This window comes from Hyalella azteca, unplaced genomic scaffold (assembly GCF_000764305.2).
Source record: "Hyalella azteca isolate HAZT.00-mixed unplaced genomic scaffold, Hazt_2.0.2 contig560, whole genome shotgun sequence".
Lineage (NCBI taxonomy): Eukaryota > Metazoa > Arthropoda > Malacostraca > Amphipoda > Hyalellidae > Hyalella > Hyalella azteca.
Window position 1 is genome coordinate 96,310 of NW_025930907.1, and position 25,092 is coordinate 121,401.

The 25,092-nt window shown below is 37.6% G+C and overlaps 2 protein-coding genes across 3 annotated transcripts; both read right to left on the reverse strand.

The window, feature by feature from the left end:
- Nucleotides 1–692: 692 nt before the first annotated feature.
- LOC108683229 (40-kDa huntingtin-associated protein) lies at nt 693–8,093 on the reverse strand. The gene is made up of 8 exons (XM_018172524.2): nt 7,814–8,093; nt 3,634–3,680; nt 3,079–3,224; nt 2,662–2,907; nt 2,232–2,361; nt 1,808–1,937; nt 1,549–1,670; nt 693–1,353 (listed from the first exon to the last, which is right to left on the reverse strand). Exons 1-8 carry the CDS (start codon nt 7,885–7,887, stop codon nt 1,178–1,180), a joined length of 1,071 nt encoding a protein of 356 aa, XP_018028013.1. The 5' UTR covers nt 7,888–8,093; the 3' UTR covers nt 693–1,177.
- Nucleotides 8,094–10,883: 2,790 nt separating this feature from the next.
- Nucleotides 10,884–24,602, reverse strand: LOC108683230 (GRIP and coiled-coil domain-containing protein 1). Of its 2 annotated transcripts, none has more exons than XM_018172526.2 (16): nt 24,344–24,602; nt 22,798–23,201; nt 22,270–22,403; nt 21,894–22,074; nt 21,484–21,588; nt 21,023–21,184; nt 20,423–20,636; nt 19,353–19,514; nt 18,343–18,397; nt 17,357–17,471; nt 17,001–17,090; nt 16,372–16,476; nt 12,896–12,991; nt 12,493–12,620; nt 11,882–12,115; nt 10,884–11,661 (listed from the first exon to the last, which is right to left on the reverse strand). In XM_018172526.2, exons 1-16 carry the CDS (start codon nt 24,417–24,419, stop codon nt 11,634–11,636), a joined length of 2,289 nt encoding a protein of 762 aa, XP_018028015.1. In that variant the 5' UTR covers nt 24,420–24,602; the 3' UTR covers nt 10,884–11,633. The 2 variants fall into 2 exon arrangements, with proteins under 2 accessions (XP_018028015.1, XP_018028014.1); XM_018172525.2 differs by having other exon boundaries at nt 10,884–11,675; nt 11,852–12,115.
- Between the last annotated feature and the right edge of the window lie 490 nt (nt 24,603–25,092).

Here is a 25,092-nt window from a genome sequence, read left to right on the forward strand (position 1 = left end):
TGCTCAGCGACAGCTAGTGTCCACTGTCCACATGAAGGTCGACAAGTGTTGTCGTTTAAACAGGTGCCGAACTTCGTAAGTGCTGTAAGTTTTTCATGACTCATACAATGTCGCCTAATGCAGCTTTTTAACTCTTTGATCTACACATATACTGTCAATGGGATTCATACGTAGTACGGTAGTCAGTAGAGAGTAGTGGCTTGATACCGTGTAATCCCGTCAGTTCCGAAAGAGAAATAGTTTAATTTTTAATACCAAATGGCCAGATTCTGCCGTTGAAGTAAAAATTAATCATTTAGACAAGTTTCCAATGACGTGTGCGTCGTCACAAGTAAAATAATAAAAAACAACTTGTATAGGTTGCCAAGCAGAGCAAGAAATTAGTGATATTATCAGCACCGACTTATCAGCCGGCTGATAAACAACGAAAGAATTGAGAGACCTCGACCCTCCACTTACCACGATTACCGTTATCAAAGCGATGAGCGTAGTGAAAAAATATAGCTGTGCATAATATGCAATTCAAACGAGTATTCTAGAACGCTGACACACTGAAAGATTATCCCTTCAGGAGCAAATTTATCGTAGCTCGAAATTATATCTTTTAGCATAGTTTACTCGAGTTTAACTTGAGCCACTCCTATAGGATCTTTTTAATTTTTTTGTTTTGAAAGATAAAAATAAAAAGAGGATTTTTTGAGAACGTCTTCACTTTATTTCATGCATCGACATATATATTTGAATTTTTAAAATGCCTTTCGAGGCTATGAATTTACCATAATTTATCGCCAACTTGGGGGATAAAAAAGTAAAATAGCTATAAAAATACATCAATATTGAACTTCAGATACCAAAGTGATTATTTCAATAATGTTACTTAATAGCACATGGATGTACGTTATAGTGTAAGTAAAATTTAATTTATAGAAAACCTGTGCATCTATACAGATAGTAACAATAAATATGAAGAATCATGTAAACGGCAACAAAAACAGATAACTTTCAACTAGTATTGGGAAATATCATTAAAAAATAAACGTAACGCTTCAAACAATAATTTCCATGCTCATAGGAAAATGTTGTGTCCAGTAATAGATTATTTGCGCATATCAGATCGTTTAACGTGCAACCTAATCCAGGGCACTATCTTTAATGTTTTATATGTTGCAGAAGTAGTTCAGCCTCTATTGACATTCAATAAGAGCAAATACAGAAGGTGTAAGTGGTAAGGCATGAGGTGTAGCAGGGAAGTTAGGGGAACAGAAACTTCTTTAGCGGCCGTCCAGTCGTTGGCTTTAGCAGCCATGGCCAAACTCTGCAATAGACACCACAAGCCTGCGTCTCCCCATGGTGCTGAGAAAATAAGAAATGTCGTTATGCTCATGAAATGATGACACAAACTATTCAATACACAATATTACATACATATGTCATGAATTTTACACTAGAAATATATCAGAAATTCAATTGTTAGGAATTAAGAAAAAACACCCTTGAGGTTATGGTAACAAGTCCCGTTGAATCACCATTTGAGCAAATGTGTCTCACCATTTGAATCATTTGCTGCAGTCTCTGCAGAATATTTAATAAGTATGCGTTTAAGAACATCAGGAGTGCGTTGAGGAAGAGGCTGAAGGATGAGGAGCAGAAAAAGACTGGAGACTTCGCAACTGCAACAGGAAATCTTGGATTACAGAATTTACCATGCCAGCAGTCATGATAAATTATTTTTAATGGTCAAAGCATCGTAAAAAGAGTCAAGGTAACCTCAACTAATATTTCATGCCCAATACGATAGAAAACACACCTGGAGATAATATCTTGAATGCTGGCAGGGACGTTGTTGAAAGTGTATATTTTTTGAGAGCTGTTTGGCTGCAGATGCCAAGCTACATCTAGAATTTTAATGCACGTCTGCAAAGCTCCATCCAAGTCTCCTGTGTTAGTAAAGGAGTGCAATTATTCATATACTGATACTTGAACTAATACCTTAATGAATTAATATCAATGAAATCCTACCTATTTCACGCTCAAAATCTTTAGATCACTTATCCATGGATATAATAACTTTTCAAAACAAACAATTATGTCAACCACTTATTAAAATCAATTGGTTTACATAACATAGAAAAATTAGGATGTGTGAATATGTTTGTCAAAAATATAGCATGACTTCAAATCTCTGCCTAGTTTAAATAAGAAATGAACGAGTTAAAAACTGTTTTTCTAACCTAACAAGATATAGCAATCATGTAACTGCTGCAAGACTTGCAACAGTTGAACAGGAGTGTCAGAGAGCATGTCAGCGGCGCTTTGTAACACAGGTAGAGCTTCTGAGCATTGGTCACATAGCTGTAAAGTCTGAACAAACATACGGCATTACATGAGTGAATATCAAATGAAAAGATACAAAAATAATCAGTAATAAGTAAGATAACTTGAGTTATTTTAAAGTAAGATGTGCAAAGTTCAAATATATCATACATATAATGATAGTGTATTTCAATTAGAAAACCATTTAACAGCTTGAAATAAAAGATCCGAATATTTCAAGTACAAGTGATTTACACATTACAAATTGATTGTGATCTTGGCAAAAGTTGAAGTACCTAACATCCCATCCTTACCATTTTAATTACTGAATTACCTTTAAAAACTCACATCTGCTAGTTCTACTGAAAGTGCTGCAGGGATGATATTTTTCCCACATCCTTGAATTTCAGACTCAACCATAGCTGATGCTGAATTACTTTCATTTGTTTTGCCAGGTGTGGAGGTTGAGGGCGATTGTTGTCTTTGGGCATTGGTGGAAGAGTGAATATCTATAGCTTTACGGTAGCAAGAGGATGCCGTGAGTAGACTATCTCCAAAACTTGGACAAAGTATATCTCGAGTTGCATGTTCCCCCTGAAAAATTGAATTATTAAACTTTGTTTGTCAAAGTAGCTTAGTAAATCTATTTAAAACAACATCCATGTCCCCTAAGGATATTTACAGAAGCCTCACAAATGTCAATAGATAATCTATTTCATTTCTATTAAAATACCTAAATCAGAGCTTATACAATGATAGGATTACTTTGGCATAATAACGAGCAGCCTGTGCTAATGCCTCAGCTTCAGCATGAGCATTAGCAAGGCTTTGCTGACATCTGGCAATGGCAATGCAGCAGAGCCCTGCTCCAGACCATAGTTCACTGTCAGCAAGCTTGTGTTCCAGGGCTCCTAAAACAAAGAAACAGTCAAGCAAAAACTTTCCCTGTTGAAACATTGATTTGGTAAAAAATTTATCAAATCAGTTGGAAATTTTTTTTTGTAGTTTTGTGATAAAAGATTTTTACTTCACAATTTACAAAAATTTGAAATTTAAAAACATAAGTGAAGTCCAAATTCAAACATTGCAAACAAAAACTATCTGAAAGTAAAAACTTTATGAAAATTTATTGATCGAAAATGTAAAAAGTCACAAACTAAATTACATACACAAAGTAAAAAATCACAATAAATGGGGCCTGTATCAAGCAATCATTTTACATAAATTATCTCCATGCAATGTTTGTAACATGAAATAAAGGCCAGTTTCAATTGGTATAAGAAAAGCAACTTAAGCAAGGGCTGTAAGCTATAGACTTGCCAAATTCTTCAGATGCTTCGGCAACATTTGGCTTGCGCAGGAAGCGCCTGAAACAGAAAAACAAATGTTTAGAAATCCAGCAAAGCCTGTATCATAGCCCTAAATGAGAAGTAACAATGCTAATGAACCATTTAACACTTTGACTGCGACTTGCAAAATAGCCTGTATTCCAGTGGTGCGACTCATTGAAACTTGAATAACTTAAGTTACAGACAAGGCAGCGAGATCAGGGCGAGTGCGCTGCTTTTGTCTGAGTGAGTTCTACAAGCTTCAGACATAAAAACCGTGAGCCTCTATTGGTGCATGTTGCCTGGGATGGAAACTTTCATCTTTCTAGGCAACGTGCGCCATATGAGGTACATACACGGCATTTATTATTCAACTACAATAAAAAACTTGCATCACACGGTTACTAACGCTTGAAAAAAACATTTTCTGTGCAAATGAAATCGGATTGCGACTGCAATAATCAAACTACAAATCATTCTGGGGTAAAATGCTGCTAAATGGGAAGTTTATAATTCATTTAGATGATTTCTTACAAAACTGCTCTAAGCAAAGCATGAAGTGGTACCAACAACTGTTCAAGTTATTGGCCAAAACTGTAGCAAATGCCGGGTACAAAAACTGTAGCAAATGCCTGGGTAATTGCTGAAGTCGTTGAAGATTACTGAATGTATTTTCACTAGTAATAGGTCAGACATGTGAAGAAATGTTTCTATAACCAAATCACAAATTTACTTCTTATGTCTACACTGTGACTGGGCAATGCTTTATTGTCAGGAAAAAGTTTTCCTTAGGAATTGAGGGTCATTTTTGTAGGTGGAATGCAATAATAAGAGGAATAAGAGGTTTGTTTTGCTGTTTCCTCCTGATTTTAATAATATTTAAGTGTAATTAATAATCTATATAATTAATAATCTATTCTAAATGTACCTGGCAACTAATATGCACAAGATTTTGGGATAAATGGCAAAGTTTGTGTTGAATATTTGCTTTAAGAGGCAGGACTTTAAGATACATTTGTGTTGCTAATTTATACTTAGACTGCAATAATTGTGTCTAAGTTAGTTGTGTCTAATTGTGTCCAAGTTGTGTCTAATTCCATCCTGCAGGATGGAATTCTAATTTCGAAGGTTCATATATTATTTCGATCCACCAAGACCACTTTTTCGATCCAACATCGTTATTTGAGGCAAAAAAATGAACTTCTTAAAGGCTTAAAACACGTACGCTAACTTGCTCAGTTTCTATAAAGTACCTAATCACTTGGAAGTTGCAAGTCTGCACCTTTCACTCAACAATTAAAATTAGACTTATAAAAAGTATCAGTTAGTTGAAAATTTGTCTCTTAAGTTGACCGCAATGAACTAATCTTCATTAAGTAATCATTAGGCAGAGTTTTTCATCATGCACAGTGCACACTAAACACGCAATCCAGAGTTCAGACGAGCCAACTTCATATCACGTGAGCTAAAGTGCTACTGAATTGATTGCTTCTTTCCCGCTAACGGTGATCTAGCGGGATGATCAATCGTATACTTAATTCGTATATGGTTGTATACGAATTACAAATTAACTAATCGTTTGTATACTTAATGCAAGAGAATGAATAATTATGTTGTTTCTGATCAAACGAACGAAAACTTCTGATCAAACAAACGAAAACTTCTGATCAAACGAACGAAAACTTCTGATCAAACGAACGAAAACTTCTGATCAAACGAACGAAAACTTCTGATCAAACGAACGAAAACTTCTGATCAAACGAACAAAAACTTCTGATCAAAGGAATGAAAACGACTTTGAATTCTAATACAGATCATTAATTTTAACATCGTATTTCCAAAAATCAATTATTGCATTTCTTTTAATTGAAAAAAATCCTTTTACATAAAAAACAACAAATTTATTCTTACAGCTCCTCAGGAATGACAAATGAATGCTCCTCATATTGACAAATGACGATCATACTCTTATAGCTAAAAATTTTAAATTGAATGATTTTGTCATTTCAAAGACTCCATTGATTACAGAACTTTAGTTTTTGGAAGTGTATTCAAGAAAAGTTTGTGAAATAGTAAAAACATTTCCATTATCATTCTGAAATAGAAGCGTCATGGTATTATTGCAGATTAACTACATCCAAAAAAAAGGGTGTTTTTTTTTGAATTATATGTTTTTTGGGGTGTAGATTACGAATCTGAAATCCATTTTTGGCGGTCGGCATCGGAAAACCGATTTTTTTCCGACCCAAAAATCGCGCTAAAAATGCCTAAAATCTGCGAAATCGGCAGGACGAAAATGATGCGAAGACGAAAATGTTACCCGTTGCACTGCAACGGGTAACATTTTCGTCTTCTTTGTCCATAAATCTGGAGATACATTGCCACATCGAGAGATCACAACCTAACGCCAACTCGCAGGTTGGGTTGGTTCGCCCAGGTTCCTTTTAGATCAAAATGCTACCTAAAAAAAGGAACTTGGCTGACAAAAAAAACACCCTTTTTTTGGATGTAGTTAATCTGCAATAATACCAGCGTCATTTCCGTTCTTATATATAAACAGGATTAATAAAATACCTATCAAATCCATCCAATGTCATTCAATTTGTGATGTATGATCAACAGTTTTACTTTGATTCCTATGATGCTCATTTTTACCGGTTGAAGCTGTAGAATTAAATTAAATTAAAAAATTAAATAAAATTAAATTTTACTAAATCAATATTTATTATTTACTACACTAGATGGTACATGCTGTAGAATTAAATTCTATTAGAAAAATGTTGAATTAAAAATCTGATTATATTTTTTAAATTAAAAATTAATCTTTATTGAATTAAATTGTATTATTAATGCACTATACCATACATGCTCTATGTTTTCTATAATGAAATAGTTTCCCATATTAAACAATGAAAATTTTCTAAAAGACACAAAACGTTCGAAAACGCGGGATGGCAGACGAAATCATTCAGAATTTGAAGTGAATTTATCAAGATAAATTCAACATAATAGGGCAAAAAATTCAAATCTGGAACGTATAAATAGGTTTTTATAATTTAAAAAAAACTTTCAATCATTTAAATCTCAGCATGGAATGTGAATCAAGTCTATTTATTGTGAAATCAAACTAGACACAACCAAATCAAGTGTGTGACACCGTCTTGTGAGAAGTAAACAGAAAACACCATGTGAATGTATGAAGTGAAAGAGTTGAAGTTTATCTCATAATTTTGTGTGAAATCGAAAACTTTGTGGGTGTTGTCCAATCATGAGAATTTTTTACAAAGCTGGATGTGTTTTTTTTATTTTAGAACGTATTCATTGCAAAAATGTGTCCGATAGCCTACAGATAAACGACTAGTTAACTTGATTAGTCGTTGGCAACATGGGATTGGATTTCAAACCACGCGCGATTTTCAAATGAGCTCAGTTCGTCAATTCTCATTGCAGTGGAAGGTGGTGTAACGCGGTGGTAGGGTTGGTATTTCGATACATTTTCTTATATTGACATGAGAATATATTACCTATACAGAATTCCACACTGCGCCATCCTGACCAGTTAATATATTACCCCTCTGGATTTCCACACTGATTAGTCTGTCGTCGAACGCATGGAACTAAAACAAAGCTTAATATAAAGGAAAAACTAAAGAGGTGACGGAATAATTACCCACGATGTCGGAATATACCGCGTTTACGGTTTACCCTAGGGTGTTATTGCTTATTGATATTCAGTTATTGGCTTATTCTTGCTAAAGTGGAAAATTAGGCAGAAACCACCTGTGAATTGGCAAAACTAAAAAAAAGCCTCTGAATTGCTATTGCAGCCTGCATTTGCAGGCCTTCCTGCAATTTCTTCAGAAAAAAAAGGCATACCTTTAGCTGTAATTTTAAAAATCACCCATGAAACGATAGTTTTTACCTGCAATTTTAGGAAACTTCTGCGGTTCTGCCTGCCGCCTGGTATTTCAAATGGGGCTCATTAGGTATCATGATTGAGTCGTTAGTTCGTTACTGTGTTAATTACCCACCTAGTGCGTAATGCGTAATAGGCTATGTATAGAATTTAATAGAAATTAGAAGTAATAGAACTTAAGTATAGGCCCGAGGCCGAATGACCTCAGGCCTGCAATAAGTTGAATGTCTTGAATCTCCATCTCAATTCTACTCACTTTCTGAGCTTAGCCGAAATTATCCGATACTGCTGCAAGTAATCATCATTGTTCTTATGGTGCGTCGAATCCATTTTTCTGACACTTTTGGCATTTGGATTTTTATCTCAAGAATGACTTGGCATCCAATGCTGCGGACTGTCACAAATTCATCTGTGTGATTAAAAAAATTTGTATTGAGTTACTTAATTATTCGTGATAATAGGTCAATCAGAAATTGCCATCCCAAAGCCCGGAATCATTGTGAACATAAAACTAAGGTTACTTTTCAGCTGCCAAAAGGCACAGTCAACATCCTATGAGAAGGCAGGGTGGCCCAGTGGGTAAAGTTCGGTACCATGATTGGCGCAGAGAGGCGCGGGTTCGATCCCACCTCTGTGCGCCAGTTTCTGGTCAAAATCGGTAAGGAAGCTGGGCGGTTGAGCACAGCAGAATTTGTATCAGAGTTGTGAGTTCGGGACCGCAACAAGCTGTGGATGTTCTGCGATGTTAAGAATCGGAGACAGGCCTACGGCCTAATAAACGCCGAAACCGCTATTATTATCATAGGTTTGTTATTTGTTGATGCTGGCAAATTCACTATCCTTCGAGAAGTTTCAAGTTGTGCATTACAATGGCGTACGGGTAGTTTCTTCAACAAATCAAGAGCCAAAATTATTTACTTAGCTCAAGTACACCTCTTGATGAAAAACTTGACATACACCTGCTAAATAATGCAGCAGAATTTCCCATCACATGATAAGATTCGTAAAAAATATAATTAACCTCCATTGCATTGAAATTCAAAAATAACCCAACCTGAAAACGCCGAGTTACAATCGAGTTCGTTTCTAAGTCAAAAAATTATGCCAATGATTTAATGGTATCAGTTAATTAGCTATGCATCCAAATAGATTGTTGGGCTGCCAGCAGCTGCACCACATGTACACTGCAGAGCGACTGCAACAGAGATGTGCTACTCATTATTGCGCCAATTAGGCGACCATGGGCAGTAGGGAATCTACAGCCTTTCTATTTGAAGATCGAACTGCAATTGTCAAAGGTTACTTAGCTCGCGTAAAGGGAAGATTGCCGCCTGACCATTATACACCTAGGCCGCGCGTTACAAGTGCTCTGATACGTGGGCCACCAAACTCATCAAACTAGCGCAAAACGCAAACTTATTCTCTTACATCTCACTTTGCCGCGGCAATTCCTCGTTCAAATGTCGTTTATCTCTATCATCGTTAGAGAGAATCTGTAGTCACCAGTATGAACAAGTATTCATGTGGCCATTAGGCCAATTCTGTAGCGGTCTCTGTGCGAACTAATTAATGATTCAGGTAACGTTGACAACGGCAACATGAGAGCGCATTCCCGATGTATTATTGTGAGTACGTCAAACTGTCTCATTACAGCGGTTCGAGAGTTTCACGTGGACGGCCCATCGCCGAACGTATTGCCAGACTTCAACCTTTACGTTGGGCTAACAGGAAGAAATAAACTACATTGACGCACATTTGTTACTTAGGACTAACTGTCAAAAAGTACTCAACTCAACCGCTTAACAATTTTTGGCAAGTTGGCCCCATAGTGAAATGAGAATAAAAAAATGACACTTGATAAATTTACATAATGCACTACATGTACTTCCTAAAAAATAATATGCTAACACAACTGCATATTTTAGTATTGACCTGCATTTTATTGCTAAAAATACAGCAATACTACATTAAAATAGGCTCTTATACTGATCTCAAAAAATCAACCAAGTAACACCCAGATAAAGCATCTGCCGAACTAAATAATGAAATGTAAAAATATTTCTCAGCCATAGAAAGCAAGTACCTTTTTCTAAGATATATTTCAAGGCTTTTTAACTCACGTTATCACGGGTACTGTGTCATAAATTCAATATATCGGAAAGATAAAATAGTTCCCACTTTACCATCGCAGCGACGGGAAGGTATTCATAAGAGGAATGCACAGTTTAACAAATTTCAAGAGACCAGCGTGCAGAAACAGATAAGAAAGTTGCAGCGTTGGCATAACGAAGTGACAAAAAAGATACAAATTAACCAAGATACTTGTTTAAAATTTTGATAATATGAGACGTTGGCGGCAAAATAAGAGAAAATGAAGGGGGAGAACACCTTGACATTACAATTGATACCCGCAGTCGGACAACGACATTCCGTCGTTGTTCACTTAATAACAATACTCAAATATAAGCACAATAAAATAATACCAGTAACGAGCAAAGACCCGCAAGACGACAGCACTGCACTGCAATTAGACTTTAAAACCTTCAATCAATCTTTTACAAATCTACACTAAATCAATCTTTTATTTTCATTCAATGAGATCTTGGCAAAATTGTAGGGAAGTAGATTAAATAACGAGCCATTTCTAGAAAAATACTTCAACGTTTAAGAGGGAACAGGGAAACTAAGAAAAATTCATCAAAAAGTTTCGTCGCAGAACAAGGAATTAATAGTAAATTCTTCAATTGATTGTGCACTTTGTAATATACCGACGATGCGATCAGAAGGCTCCGAGAACCGTAGGGGCTGGAAGTGCGATAGTAATTTTACGCTGTCGAGAGTAATATTCCCCTAAGCAGGCTCTCAAAACTGATTTGAATGTGTTCCACAGCTCTAATTTATCAAGCTATTTCCTAGAAGTCTCTGTTCCAGACCCTGCTCCCCACCACTGAGCAGTAGGCTGCGTCTACACAAACCCTGCTCTTCGCAACTCTACTTCTAAAGGCCCGTTTACACTAGGGGCAACAACATGGGCGGTGAGGTGCTGCAGCGCCTGACCGCCCACAACCGTTCACACTTAATTTTGTACGCGGTAGCTCGAGACAGGAGACCGCGCGCTTTGAAAACAAGTTGCCAGTAGACGTCCGTGAGGATGGATCTATCCGAGTTAGAGCTCTGGGCCATTGTTCTCGGGGGTGCTGCTGTTAAGAAAAGATGTAGGCGTCACCGTATTTGGGTCAAAAAATGGTTGCAAAGAGACAGGGGGCTCACACAATTACATTTTCAGAGAATTATCAGTTGCGAATGCATCAGACTTTCAAAATTATACTAGACTGCCAGTGGACTTGTTTGACAGTCTGCTAAAGAAAATAATGCCACTCATCAAGAAGCAGGATGATTGAATTGAGATGGAATTCATATGCAATGGAATTCATTTGCAATGAAATTCATTTCACGATGGAATTGCGAACGCAACGTATGAATTTTCTTGCGAACCTCGTAAATAGTGACTTTTACACAAAAGTTTCTTAAAACTTCGACTATTTTCACCAGAGCTTGTTCTTTTGCATTTCGACTCTTATACTACTTTGACTGAACTCTCTACAGGCATTCATGGTCTATACAAAGATCAATTAGCGGCATTAGCCTCTCTACTAGAGCGTGAGTCCAAACAAGTGTGGCTTTAGTTGACATAGTGAAGGACCAGCGTATACATATAACCTCACTAGACCACAGACAGCCGTCTACTAACTGAGTACTGCGTGCAGCGCTTGTGTTGCACGAGGCGGGGCGACTGAATCGCTAGCTCGTCAATAGCTTCGTTGCCCACAATAAGCGCATGTAGACGCCTCACAGAGGGGCGGTGAGGGGCTTGACGCCCGTGTTTTGCCCCTAGTGTGAACGCGCCTTTAGAGGTCTCATGGCCAGACCCTGCTCCATACCACTGAGTAGCAGCGCTTCGTCTTCACAAACCCTGCTCTTCACAACTCTACTTCATAGAGGTCTCGTGGCCAGACCCTGCTCTTCACAACTCTACTTCATAGAGGTCTCATGGCCAGACCCTGCTCTTCACAACTCTACTTCTTAGAGGTCTCATGGCCAGACCCTGCTCTTCACAACTCTACTTCATAGAGGTCTCGTGGCCAGACCCTGCTCTTCACAACTCTACTTCTTAGAGATCTCATGGCCAGACACTGCTCTTCACAACTCTACTTCATAGAGGTCTCATGGCCAGACACTGCTCTTCACAACTCTACTTCATAGAGGTCTCATGGCCAGATCCTACTCTTCACAACTCTACTTCTTAGAGGTCTCATGGCCAGACCCTGCTCCCCACCACCACCAGCTCTCAGCAGCTGCGCTGTGTCGACGTAGACGCTCCTCTTCCTTAGGCGTAAGTTTAAGCACAGCGGCAACGGCTTTCACCATCGCTTGCCGACCGTACGTTGTCGTGGTGCGGCCACCGACGCTCGCACCCTCGCCATTGGTCAGGAAATGCAGCAGCACGTTCTTCAGGTACTCCAAGTTCTGGCTCTCCCGAGATTGGTTCCGATCATATCTGAATCATGATGTGGAATTAGTACGAAAAAATTGAACAATGGTCGGAAGAATCACTTGCCGAAACTGCTACTGTTGGAAACATTTTTATTGATGCAAAGATTACTTCTATTTAAAAGAACTCAAGACCTTAGTCGAGGTTGGTAATGATCAGAAATGAAAATTTCAGTAACACTCGCCTATTGAAGTATACTGAGGAGCAAGCAGTTAACAGTAAAATTCAAAGACAACAAACAAAAAATCATGTCAAGATGCGTGATGATGAGGCACAAGCTGTTCACAAGACCTAATTAAGTATGATTTTCAACAAGACTGGGCTCTCGAGCAGCAGGTATTTTTAGAGGACAATTATACAAGCAAGAATACATAAACACTGGCCTCTCGAGCTGCATCTCTAGGTGCGCCAGTCGATCCTCGTGCTGCAGTCGCTTCTCCAGCGCCGCCTGCTGCACCTCGCGCACCACGTGCTCCAGCTGCCGTTTCTCCTGCTGTAGGGCGGCCACCTCCTGTTCACCAGCGATATTCATCAATAATTTATATTAAGCCTCTTGAACAGTTGTCAAGGATCATTATATATTTCCATGTTTGTTCCTCGGGACACGTTGTAATATAATCCATAAAACGACACTCCGTCTATTATGAAGTACAGTAGAATGATAATACTAGGTGACATTTAAACGTTTATTTGCATATTAAAAAAATTATCCCATAGTTTCAGAATAAATTTTGAGTACAAACTAGAGATCAAAATAAGAGAGATAGAATTTACATAAAACTTTACTTGTTCTCGGCGCTGCAGCTCCTCGATGTGGTGCAGGAGAGGGCCGGACCGAGAAGCCGCAGTGGTGGTGTTCACGAGAGCTTTCGGGACCTTGGACTGTCGAAAACAAAATCAACTAAAACACAAGCTTTCCAATTCCATTTCAAGTAACAAGAAAAAGTATGTTTTAATCTAGGTCTCTGGTGAAAATATTACTAGTGATGGGCGTCAAGGTTACAGGGCTAAGAAGGGCCCTGCCCTGACGTTTGACTGACGTGATAAAATCATGCTACTTAACCAGTGAGCGATCAAATTAAGACAATAGTTAGCAAAGAAAATTATTAAATTAAATATTATTATTCTATCAGACATGAGATTTATCCTCATAATTTTAAGTCGATTTCACGCGCTCATGAGAAATCAGGCATAAAATTTCTAAATAAATAATTTGTTAATTGAAAAAACCAGGCCTAAAATGAGCATCCAAACTAGGATAAAAGAGTAATAAAGGATCTCAAAGGAACAAATGAAGAAAATAAACCTATACGGTTGGTACCACAATGACTGCGCTGCATTGCTTGGACACAACATCAAATAACTTGGGATGACAGAATCTGCTAACTTGATCGTTTAATATTACCTAATACCGGTACTAGGTTGTAGCAGCTGCTCAACAATCACAACCCTAGCGCCCGCTGCACGTTTGAAGGGTACAGGGTATAGTAAAAAATTAGATCAGACAGAAAAATGAGAAAATAAATTTTGTCAACACAATTAATTAAGACAAGTTTGAATAAAAGTACCCGTTAGATAAAATTAAATTCATTATCTGATTAATTAAACCTATGTTCGAAAGCATAGAAGTGAATATATGAGATGAGCATTTCTTACCAATAGACTCCTGCGTCCCGAAATAATTTTCTCGAAATGAACCGGGACAGACGAAACGAGACGAGAAAATTCCGGGAAAAAAATAACGGGACAGAGGGTAAAATTTGTCCCGGAATAAACGTATGAACCGAGACAAGACTTCTGTCCCGGACTTTAAAACTTGTGTCCCGGTAAATTATGAACCGGGACGAGACAGACAGATTTGAAACGAGACATAACGAGACGAGACGAGATTTGTCTTAATTATTTACGACAAAACAAGTTTTTCGATTACCATACGAATCATTTCGAAAACATGGGGTGAAGAATGCCAAGTTAGCCCTTTGTTGCTAATATGGCCATAGACAGTTACCAGTTAAATTGAGTTAATTGCAAATTTAGCAAAATTTGTCTAACTGACATGGTAGTTTAATTAGTGGTCCGACAAACACGCAAACCTGTCGATGTATGCATGGCTGAGTATTGAGTCAAAAATGTTACTCTTCAGTCTTAACTAAGGCTTCGATGGCACTTATGGGAACCGTACGAATATGAGTCGAGTTCATTACGCGTTCGGAACGAGTTCAGGCGCCATGGAGCCCTTAGGGAGTAGGGACGCAGTGTCTAGATTAGTCGGCCAATTAGTAGACTGTGGAGTGGAGTCCTGGTAAGATATTCCTAATAATACTAAAGCTAGTTTTTGATTATCTCAGCCTTTAGTAAAATTTTGTGCTACGCCTCCAGGAAACTTCAAAATTGCGCAGTTACCTGAATTGTTATTAAACGCTTGTTTAACGTTATTTAGAAAGGATAAACATGGATATTTAGAGCTCTTTTTTGAAGATCAAACTATTATATTTTTCCAATTTAAGGGGAGCGTCTGCCCCAAATTTTATCTCAGTTATTTGTCGAATGATCGATTCGAAATTCGGTACACGTATGTAAAACGGAATTCTAAGACTTTTTTGTTTGTGTAAATTTTTCGAAAAAAATAGAGAAAACGTGAAATTCTTAGAAAACGGACAAGAAAGGGGGTACTGTAGAAATCTCTCTCTTCCTGGGACTTTCAAGCTACAACATCGAGACATATATCATTCAATGCGTAAAGACCATATCTAAAACTGATGTAGACGGTTTTTTGAAATTATAATTTTTGTGGGTATGGGAGCATCTTTCATGAATTTTTCGGAAATTTTTTCATTTCATTCCCGCCACCCCTCCCTTTTTGCAGAATAAAATCCAAACTATACGAAATTAGAAAAAACGTCTGCATCATTTGTAGATCATTTATTTGCGATTCGATCGGTATATCTCTCATTGATGTAGCTTAACTCTAGGAGGAGATAGGTTTGCAGTGACAATAAGTTAACTTTTCAGTAGGACCCCACAAAGTCGCACGCGTCTCTAAATATACATTCAAGGGTGTTAGGTTGCAAGACTAGACGATACTGGAGCTCAATTTCTGTCAAGGATGGGTGCGAACGACGGCACGAGAACCATCCCGTACGACTGCAGGCAGATAACTGAAGCTCAGCGTGTTCAGACTAGCTATTTAAGTGTTCTACCGGCAATTTCAGCCTATCTTAAATGTAAAGAACTTCATTACCCCAATCCCTTTTGCGATCTGTCGTGAACGCATAAATCAACGTACAGAGATGGTTTTGGTACCGTTAGATGCATCAGAATGTAAGCTCTAAGATGAGTATAAAAACCAAAAAAGTCGAAATTTTTTATTTGGGGCAGACGCTCCCCTTAAATTTCGTTGTATTTTAAAATGTTGTTGATATTTCTTTTCAGACTTTTTGTTGAAGGAGAAAGATCAAGGTGAGATCGATGAATCTGATTCTGAAATTGAGCTGGAGGCAAATTAAAGTCTCCAGACAGCCGATGTCACCAGCTACAGCTAGGATGGCCTCCTCCAGACCATCATTGAACACAATTATTGGAAAATAAATAACGTGCTTTTCCATTATTTGCCTGTCAAGAATAAGAAACCATATTAAATCACAACATGTATTCGTAGCAAATATTTCAATTGCCGAGCTCCAACCTGAATAGTAAAAGGATACGTCTCAAATTATTATATAAATGTATGATGGTAAGCCAAAGTTTACATCACATCAATAATTTATTCGTCTCGTTATTTCTCGTTACGTCTCGTTAAAATGGCTATAAATTACGGGACATTTTAAGCTGCCTATTATAACCGGGATGTCTCGTCTCGTCTCGGTATCGTCCCGGAATTCCTACGGAGGGCTGAAAATTGTCCCGGTTTTTATTGCGATCCGGGACAGAGCCTGTTGTCTCGTCTCGTCTCGGAAACAAAAAAATACCAAACGCAGGAGTCTACTTACCAATTAAATTTTAGAAATTAGGTTTATTATTTGGTTAACTTGAAATAAAACAGTGATCGAAAACGCCAAAGTGGATATGAGATAAGTATTTCTTACCAATTAAATTTTAGAAATTAAGTTAATTACTTACTTAACTTTAAATAAACCAGTGATGGAAAGCACAGAAGTGATAAGCATTTCTTACAAATTAAATTTTAGAAATTATGTTTTTTATTTAGTTAATTTTTAAATAAACCAGTAATCGAAAGCACAAAAGTGATAAGCATTTCTTACTTGTACGGAGTCCAGCGACGCGCTGTGGAGCTGCTGCTGCAGCCTGTGCAGCTCGACGTCGCGCTCCTGCAGCGTGGCGATGCTGTGCAGACGCTGACTCGTCAGCTGAAACAAAACACGGCAAAAAATTACAACTTCAGATTGAAATAAATACTGACTTAATTAATGTATTAAGGTTATTCACTTATTTTAGGAGTATTTATAGGAGAATAGGAGGTAAGAGAACACCTTTCTCGAAAGGTAGGAGAAAACATGGGAACAAACATTGAGCTAAAATATATTAGGAACTGTCGAGTCCGTATTGTGCAGACGAGTTGCTGTAAAAGCCATACATAAAAAATTTATTTTGAAACAAAGCCTATGGAGAACTGAGTTTAACTCTATGTTTCAAGAGGAATATCTCGATATAAATTAATTCTCTACATGCTTTATAAATACATTTTGTGCTTTACAATTTTTACAGTAATTCCAGAATATAAATATTTGATCTAGGACTCACTCGTTGCAAATTTTAACCAATGCTTATCATTATCACTGAAGTTCATGATGATGACCCGCAATGTTATTTTAATGTAGAAATTTGGCTATGAATAAATTTTAAGAGCATGTGATCTACGGAAAAAAATTACCTGCTGCTCGAGGCTGCAGACAACGGCGCGATGTGACTGCTGGGCGCTCGTGAGGCGTTCTTCACACTCCGTCCGCAGGTTGCGGCACTCCTGCGAAGAGAAAAATTATTGAATGATTTCTAATGCAAACAAGCACACATAAAATTATATGTAAATTTTATGATATGTCCATTCAATAGCGTCTCCGCTGCGTTTCAGAAGTAAATGAAACACCAGAGTTACTGTGATAAATATAAACATGATTCCCTAACACGCCAATACGCAAAATTAGATGACCTACAGAGCTAATTCCGACTAAGTGAGGGAAAATCCTGATCAACTTTTCTAGAAGTAAACTCGAGCAGGAAATTTCGAACCTGTTTGAGCTGCTCAATCTGTTGCAGGTGAGCGGTCTCGCTGGCCTGCGCCGCACTCTTAACGCTGCGCAACTCCTGCCGTAGAGCTCGCAGCTCAGCGGCAACATCCCGCGGCCTGGGGAGAGGTAAGGCAGTTAGTTCTCAGTCTGATGCAGCTGTTACAGCAGCAACATCCCGCGGCCTGGGGAGAGGTAAGGCAGTTAGTTCTCAGTCTGATGCAGCTGTTATAGCAGAAACATCCCGCGGCATGATGATCACGAGAAAAATACTGCAACACGAATAAAGTTCTTTGCTAATTTTAAAGCAGCTGACAGATTGTGTCTGGTAGCATCTCAAGGGCAGATGAGGTGCTAGGAAGTTACTTCTCCGCTGCAGTAGAAGATATATAAATGATCAGGCAGCATTTCTAGCCCTTCGTATCAAAATTTAGCTGTGAATAGCTGGTCATTCGAATCTGAAGTCCACTGACCATTTATATGAAATGGTCAAGTAGTTGAAGGTAATTAGTACCTACACTCAGCCATTCCGTAGAAAGTACTTGCACTCTTCAGAAAATATTCATGGACTAACAATCAAATTTGTCAAAATTTGAAATTGATCAGAGGAAAATAGCACAAACTTTGCGAATCTAATGCAACAAAAATGCTATATACAATGGTCGTGATTCGTATCTATTGGAGGAAATCCAGTCTGGACGTACAAATTTCCAGCAAACTTTCATTGCATATAAAAATACTTGACGAGTGAGAGCCGTCTAGCCAGTTAACCCACGAATCCTAAATCTTCAGTAACTTATCTAGGTAATAGGAAGAACATACTCTCATGTCAAACTTTTTTCAGGCATAAACTGCATCACTTTAAAATTTATAACAAATGATAACAACAGGTAATGTAACACATCAAGATGAGCGCCATAAACAGACTAGCATAATGTAAAGATAATTTTTCCTCCTTCTTCCGCATTATAAGTAAAATGAAGAACTTACGATTGGCAAGACTGTCCCGACGACGCCATCGGTTCCTTGTAAGCTTCAGGTAAACCTGCATCAAAATAACTTATATTACACCGCAAGAATAATGTAATACCATCAACAAATGATTACAAATTATTTTGAATAGGGCTCTTCGAATCAAATAAGCTTGACGCATAATAGACAAAGTACTACAGGCTGAAATAAGGACATGAATATAGTAAACACCATAGGTAAGGTGCAAGAGTTGATACGCGAAGTAAGTGGGAAAGGCAATGAATCATATTGTTATTTAGACAGGGATTTTTTTGATTGATCGTGAGGACTGGCAGAGATAGCTGATCAAAAAGAATGAAGATTCAGTCGCCAAAAATCTAATGCTAGTAGAGAAATATTATGTGCCGACCCAACATATAACGATTTATTAAGAATTTAAAAGCAAAGAAAACGGCCAAAAAATCACCACATCCTATGAGAGATCACATTTCGGAGTCCAGCTCCATCATCAGTTCAAAAACCTAAAACACAAGTACAAAAACTAAAGTCTAGTTTAAAATGCCGCCCTCGTTCATATGCCCTTGAAATTGTAAATAGATAAGTTTGTCTGCTTGTGTTTATCTCATTATTACATTTTTGTCATTTGACAATTTATGTTTGAATACCAGTACCTAAGTATCTTCAATTGAATTATAGTTTGCTAATTGTTTGAACTCATGTTTTAGATTATTGAAATAACAATGGAACTCGACTCCGAAACGTTCTCTCTCATAAGAAACGGTGATTTTTTTTTTGCCATTTTCTTTGCTTTTACATTTTTGAAATAAACAATTTAAACAATTAAAACAAACAAACAAACAATTTAATGCAATTTAAGCCATCAAGTAATCTTAATTCTTTAACAATTTCATCATGGAAGTTGAATATCAAAGCATTTATAGCACACTGCCGATCTCAGAATATGCACAAATGATTATAATGCAAGGTGCAAAGCTGCATACGGAAGCAAAACTTTCTAGTTTGTTCACCAGCATTGATCTCATTGCTGCCGCCGACAGCATCAGGGTGCCAGGAGCAGGTGTCACTGGAGGCGTAATCAGAGACGCGCCGCATTTGTTGCAGTTGCTGCTTCAGGTTCTCTATCTCTTGCTTGCAATGCTCGTGTAAGACGTCGCTCCCGCCCAGAGCATCTGAAAGTTTGATCAATCATACAGAAAATGGAGAATATTCACATGGCTTACGTGGATAATGAGAGCAATTTCAATCAAGAAGGGAAGAGTCTTCTTGAATCTTGGCTCGTAAGTTTAGAGCAAAATAGCACAAGATGACAAGGCAAACGAACATGAAATAACTTTGGCCTTAAGCTTAAAATAATAACAATTGATAGATACAATGTTGTTTCCTGTATTATATATTTGTTGTTTAGACCTAAGATGATACAATATCATTCAAAATGGCTTGCAACAGAAACTTTAAACACAAACTCCTACACGTTGCTGAAAGTTTTAACTGTAGATCAGCTACTATACTACATATGATACAAATTGATAGATGATCCAGTCAAGAGTATTTTTCTCTACGTATGACAAGACTAGGTACATTATATGGGGGTCCAGGTTTTTTGTCGTCACCATCACTTTCTGCTCTACTCTAATTGCATGGGTTCAGAATAACAATTCATGGATAGAATTCCAACTCAAAAAGTAAAAAAATAAATTAATTTAGTCATTGCTAAAACAGATTTTAGCAATGAGATAAAACGGATAACAACGGAAAGTAGATCACAATTAAAGGAAGTGTTAGGCAAAACTTTATCATCTAGTCTTACTGTTATTAATAAATCAATTTTGACAATGTGATACAGCAACAGATGAAAATATGGATTTTTCAGTGCGTGGATGTCAATTTCTGAACAAAGTACCAATTTAAAAAATTGGGACATTCAACTCTCGCAGAATATTAATATTAAATTCAAATTTTTAGGTCATCAAGGTTCTGGAAATTTCTTATTCATAACATAAAATGAAAGACAAAATAATTTCAACACAGAAGTTAAATAAAAATATACTACGTAATCGTAATCGCATAGGCGTTCCACCTTCTAAATCCTTGCGCTGAGCTGAGGAAATGTTCAGGATCTGAAGCTGAAGAAGCAGCTTTTTTATGTGCTTAAGGAGATACGTTGCTTCCTGGTTATCGGCAGTCAGGGCATCGTCGGCGCTGGTCTTGACCTTCACTTCACTGCTGCGGTTCATAACTTCCAACTGACGGCTCAGCTCCAGGTTGTGCTCCGTGAGCTCCCGGACGCGATTCTGCTCACACACAAAATAGTCATGAAAGAACAGTAAAGTACATTAAGAGATGAATGAACAGTAAAGTGCAGGCAGGGATGAATGAACAGTAAAGTGCAGGCAGGGATGAATGAACAATCAAGTGCAGGCAGGGATGAATGAACAATCAAGTGCAGGCAGGGATGAATGAACAATCAAGTACAAGCAGAGATAAAAAATATTTAAGGGATGAAGCTTTTCATGATTTTATTTCAATTTGAACAGTTTTTCACGCGATTGTAAGTAAAAATTAATCTGGCACATGGACCATAGAAAGCTACTCTAAAATGTTATCCTATCTGAGGAGACAGAGTCAATAGTATCAACAATTTCACGTTATAATTCGGAATAAATCACTGCTACAGAACCTGGCAGTGTCGCAGAGCAGCGCTGCTGGAGGAGTCGAGGCCGGTGGAGGCAACACAACTCATGGCCTCAGCGAGACGCGCCTCCAGCGCCGCCTCCCGCTCCCTGCTGGCGGCCACCACACGGCCGAGCTCTGCTTCAACATCCTGCACTCGCAGGCTCTCCTGCAAACATGACACAACAAGTAATAAATTTGAAGCTAAATTGAAGATAAATCGGATATGATACCCCACAGGAAGAGCCTTCAAGTTTATAAAGTTTCAATGATAGCAATCAATTCTATTCGAAATTCGATATTTTGACAATGAATTATATTAATTTTGGTGTCTAAGGGAATGCACGCAATCAGCATGTATTTCTCAACGTGGGTGGAGTACCTTAACACTTGCTTAGATGATAGCTCAACTTTATTTAAGCAATGCCTATAGAATTTGATAAAACTTTCGGTATGGAAAACTTTTACCTGATGTAGCGATGTAGCAGCGGCAACGTGCAACTGATGCAGTTGCTGTATTTCTTCAGCTTTCTTGTTTTCCTCCTTTTCATAATTCGAAATTCTGGCTTCCAACTGGTAAAGATAGAGGGGAAAAGTCACAGTAAAAATACACTAACGGAGCAAGATTACATTTTGGCTTTGTTGTAGAAACAAACTCGGAAAATGCCAAATTTTCATATCTCAAGGGGATAACTCATACTATATCTCTTGGCAAGTTTTAATATGATAATTGGAGTAAGAGTGAACAAAACAATGTAACTTAAAACTCTTCATTGATAAATAAACAGACGACCAAAGCATTCTAGTTTCATCTGAGATGTCACAGAGTCATTCATTTAATATTAAACATGGCCCGAGTATTACATATTCAATCAGACCTGACAGATGACGTTCCTTAGTTCAGTAACTTGTTTCTGCTGCTGCTGGTTGTTCCCTTCCAGCTGCGCCTGTTGCTTCTGCTGAGAACTGCGCTGCTGGATCTTATGTTGTAGCTGCTGCACCTTCAGCTCAGCTCGCTCTCGGGCTTCGCGCTGTTCTGACACCAGCCGCTGGCATTCCCTTCAATGATTTTACATATGAGAAAATAATTTGTGAAATTTTGGCAGGAGCAATAATGCCATCTGCCATTCTGCCAAACAAATTCAAATACACAGCAAAAAATTATTCCAAAAATATTACTAATAAATTTATTTGGATAATCAGTACAAACAAGTAGTCCAGAAAGTAAATGGACATTTATTGAAGTCAGATTACCGAAATTTGACAGCTGCATCATCTGTGTCAGCAGTTCTTTCAGCTTGTAAGGCCTGCAATCTTTGGCGCAATTCCTTGGAATTTGCCACAGCAGCAGCGCGGCTCTCTTCCAATTTTTTCATTTCCTCTTGCAACTGGAAACAAAAAAAAAAGGTTAGAGAAACATAAATATGCCTTTATACAGAAAAGTTATAAATGCATTCAATAAACTGAACATTGAGCAGAAAATATCCAAAACATTATACACGAATTCAGCTTTTTGGTAAAAAAACGGGTTGATTACATGAATGTGTAGGATAAAATGTGATTGATTATCACAACAACTATAATAAATATGGTGACTTTGGCGTTATGTTATTAGAAGCAAATTATTGCTCAATGTACAAAATCATATCAATGCTTGTTACAGGAGGAACCACAATAATGGTCTAAGGGCTTTGGTAGCCCAGGTCAACCAATTTCCTGGTCAAAGTCATTATTTATGGAAGCAAAACTGTTGATAATGAATGAAATAAACTACAAACATACCCTTTCCTGCTCTGTGGTTAAAGATTTTCTTTCCAACAGAAAGTTTTTTTGTAGTCTTTCCTTTTCAGAAGACATTTCTGTTAAGGCATTTGTTAGTTGCTTAACTTTTAGCTCATAATCATAGTTCCCAGTGCCACTACTAGCTTTGATTGAGGACTCCACTTCACAGGTACTTTTCTCTCCATCGCTAAAATTTGGTTGCATATCATTCTCTTTTTTCGACACAGATGACTCAGCATAGTTAAGCTTCCCTTGACTGGTGTGTGACTCATGGTCTGATGCAGATTCTGAAGTTGAAGAAAGATGCTGGGGGGTGGCATTTTGAGTTGAAGACTTGAGAGCATTCAGGCCAGTTTGAAGAGCATCTCGCTCCTTCAAAAGTGACTTGTATGCCCGCACCAGATCTGAAAAATTGGGTGACTTTCACTGTAATATTAGGTAAGGAAATAATAAACTATCGGAGCCCTAACTGTATTTTTGGAAATGTGAATTCATTGAATTAGCAGCCATGAGTAAAAATTTTAGACCATGATTTAGTTTCCAAGCCATGAATTCATTTTTAGATATCAAAATTAAATCTGTGTTATGTGTCAAATCAATAATCTTATTACAAAAAATATTGCTGAAATCATTTTACATTACTTTATAGGCAAAACAGCAAGTTACAATGGAATGTATTCATTTTTATATTATTTTATATGTGTTATATTTATTCATATAACAAAATAAATAATCAACAACAACAAAAATGAGTGGTAATAGTTCAAACTGACCCTAAACATTTACGATTTACCAGGCATGCAATGAGCCTCAAAGAGCTTTCCATCAGTTTTTTACAGGGCAAGATTCAAATTAGATGAATTACTATAAAATGGGTGACTTAGAGGCCACTGACAGGATGACTTAGACCATTTTTAGCACTTACCTTTTTATGATAAAAACATTCACATGTTATATATATAAAATATATCTTTTTATTGCATTTTTAGGTTATCTCATGACTTATGGTACCTACTTCAAGAGCTATTAACACAATTTTTCCAAGGCAATCACTTTTTGAGTATAGGGTTTTCTTTACTTAAATGTCACAATGGTCTCCATGAATGATTCAAGTCACCCTGTTATATTGGATATAAATGTGTGAAATAGCTATAAGTTGAAATTGCATGACTTCGCACATTCATATCTAATTTCTGATTTTCTATGTTAGGTTGATGGTTGGCTGGTTGCCATTGTGCCAAATATCTTGCCAAGATAAGTTTTTGAAATGGAAAATGTCAATATTACATTATTAACATTACTACTAGGTAAGTATTTGTTGCAACTTGCCAAAACTACCTAATCTTTGACCAACCCTTGCTATACATTATACAATGACACAGTAGACAGTCAATTACTCAATTACCATAATTGTATGCATAGTGGCAACAGCCAACAGTGAGATTTAAAAAAATGTAGAACCCAGTGCACTTTCAAATATCCTAGCCTCCTAGGAGTGGCGACTCAAAGGTCAAAGCCAAATATCAACTAGGTAACTTATACTTACCCTTGAGCTTTTTCTCATAATGGGTAATTTGTTCTTTCTGCTGCTCTACTGTTGCAGCAAGATCTTTTCTGTTCATCTTGAATAAAAAAGTAAGTATAGTCTGTAACTCTGTTATGCAGTATTCTTTATCAAGTTGTCAGTATTTAGTTTTAGAATATGGTCAACAGGTCAAGGATTCAAGGTGAAGGCTTATGCCCTCATGGATTCCTTCCGCCTGCCAGCATTCCATAAGAAACCCAGTGAAACTACAGTTGGTAGCCTACTTCGTCTGTGGAAGTAGGTAAGTAGCAAAAAGTTAAGAACGAGTTAGTCGACTATGAGTATAATTGTGAACACAACCGCCATTTAGGAGTGGACCACCCGAATGACCCGATCATCGCTGTTGTGTTGTCACTTGTCACAATCCAGTCCCAGTGGACTTAAATTTTATTACTCAGGCTGAATCAAGGAATTAATAATGCAAGCACAGCATCCGTTTATACACTCTTCCTCCTACGGAGTACGGCTACAAGTACAAAAGAAAAGTCAGTAAAGGTCTTCATCGTTCATAGGTTGGGAATTGATTCTTTCTTCTTCTTTTGGGTGTCCACGCTGGGTGGACTTCCACAGGACAACCGCAAGGATGACCGTTGGGCCTGAGAGCTTCTGCAGGATTGGGAATTCTTTCTTTCTAATTTATTCTTATAGGAGCACTGGAAGCTAGTCCATAAAGCCCCTTGCCTAAACTGGGTTTAATTGGTACCTAACAG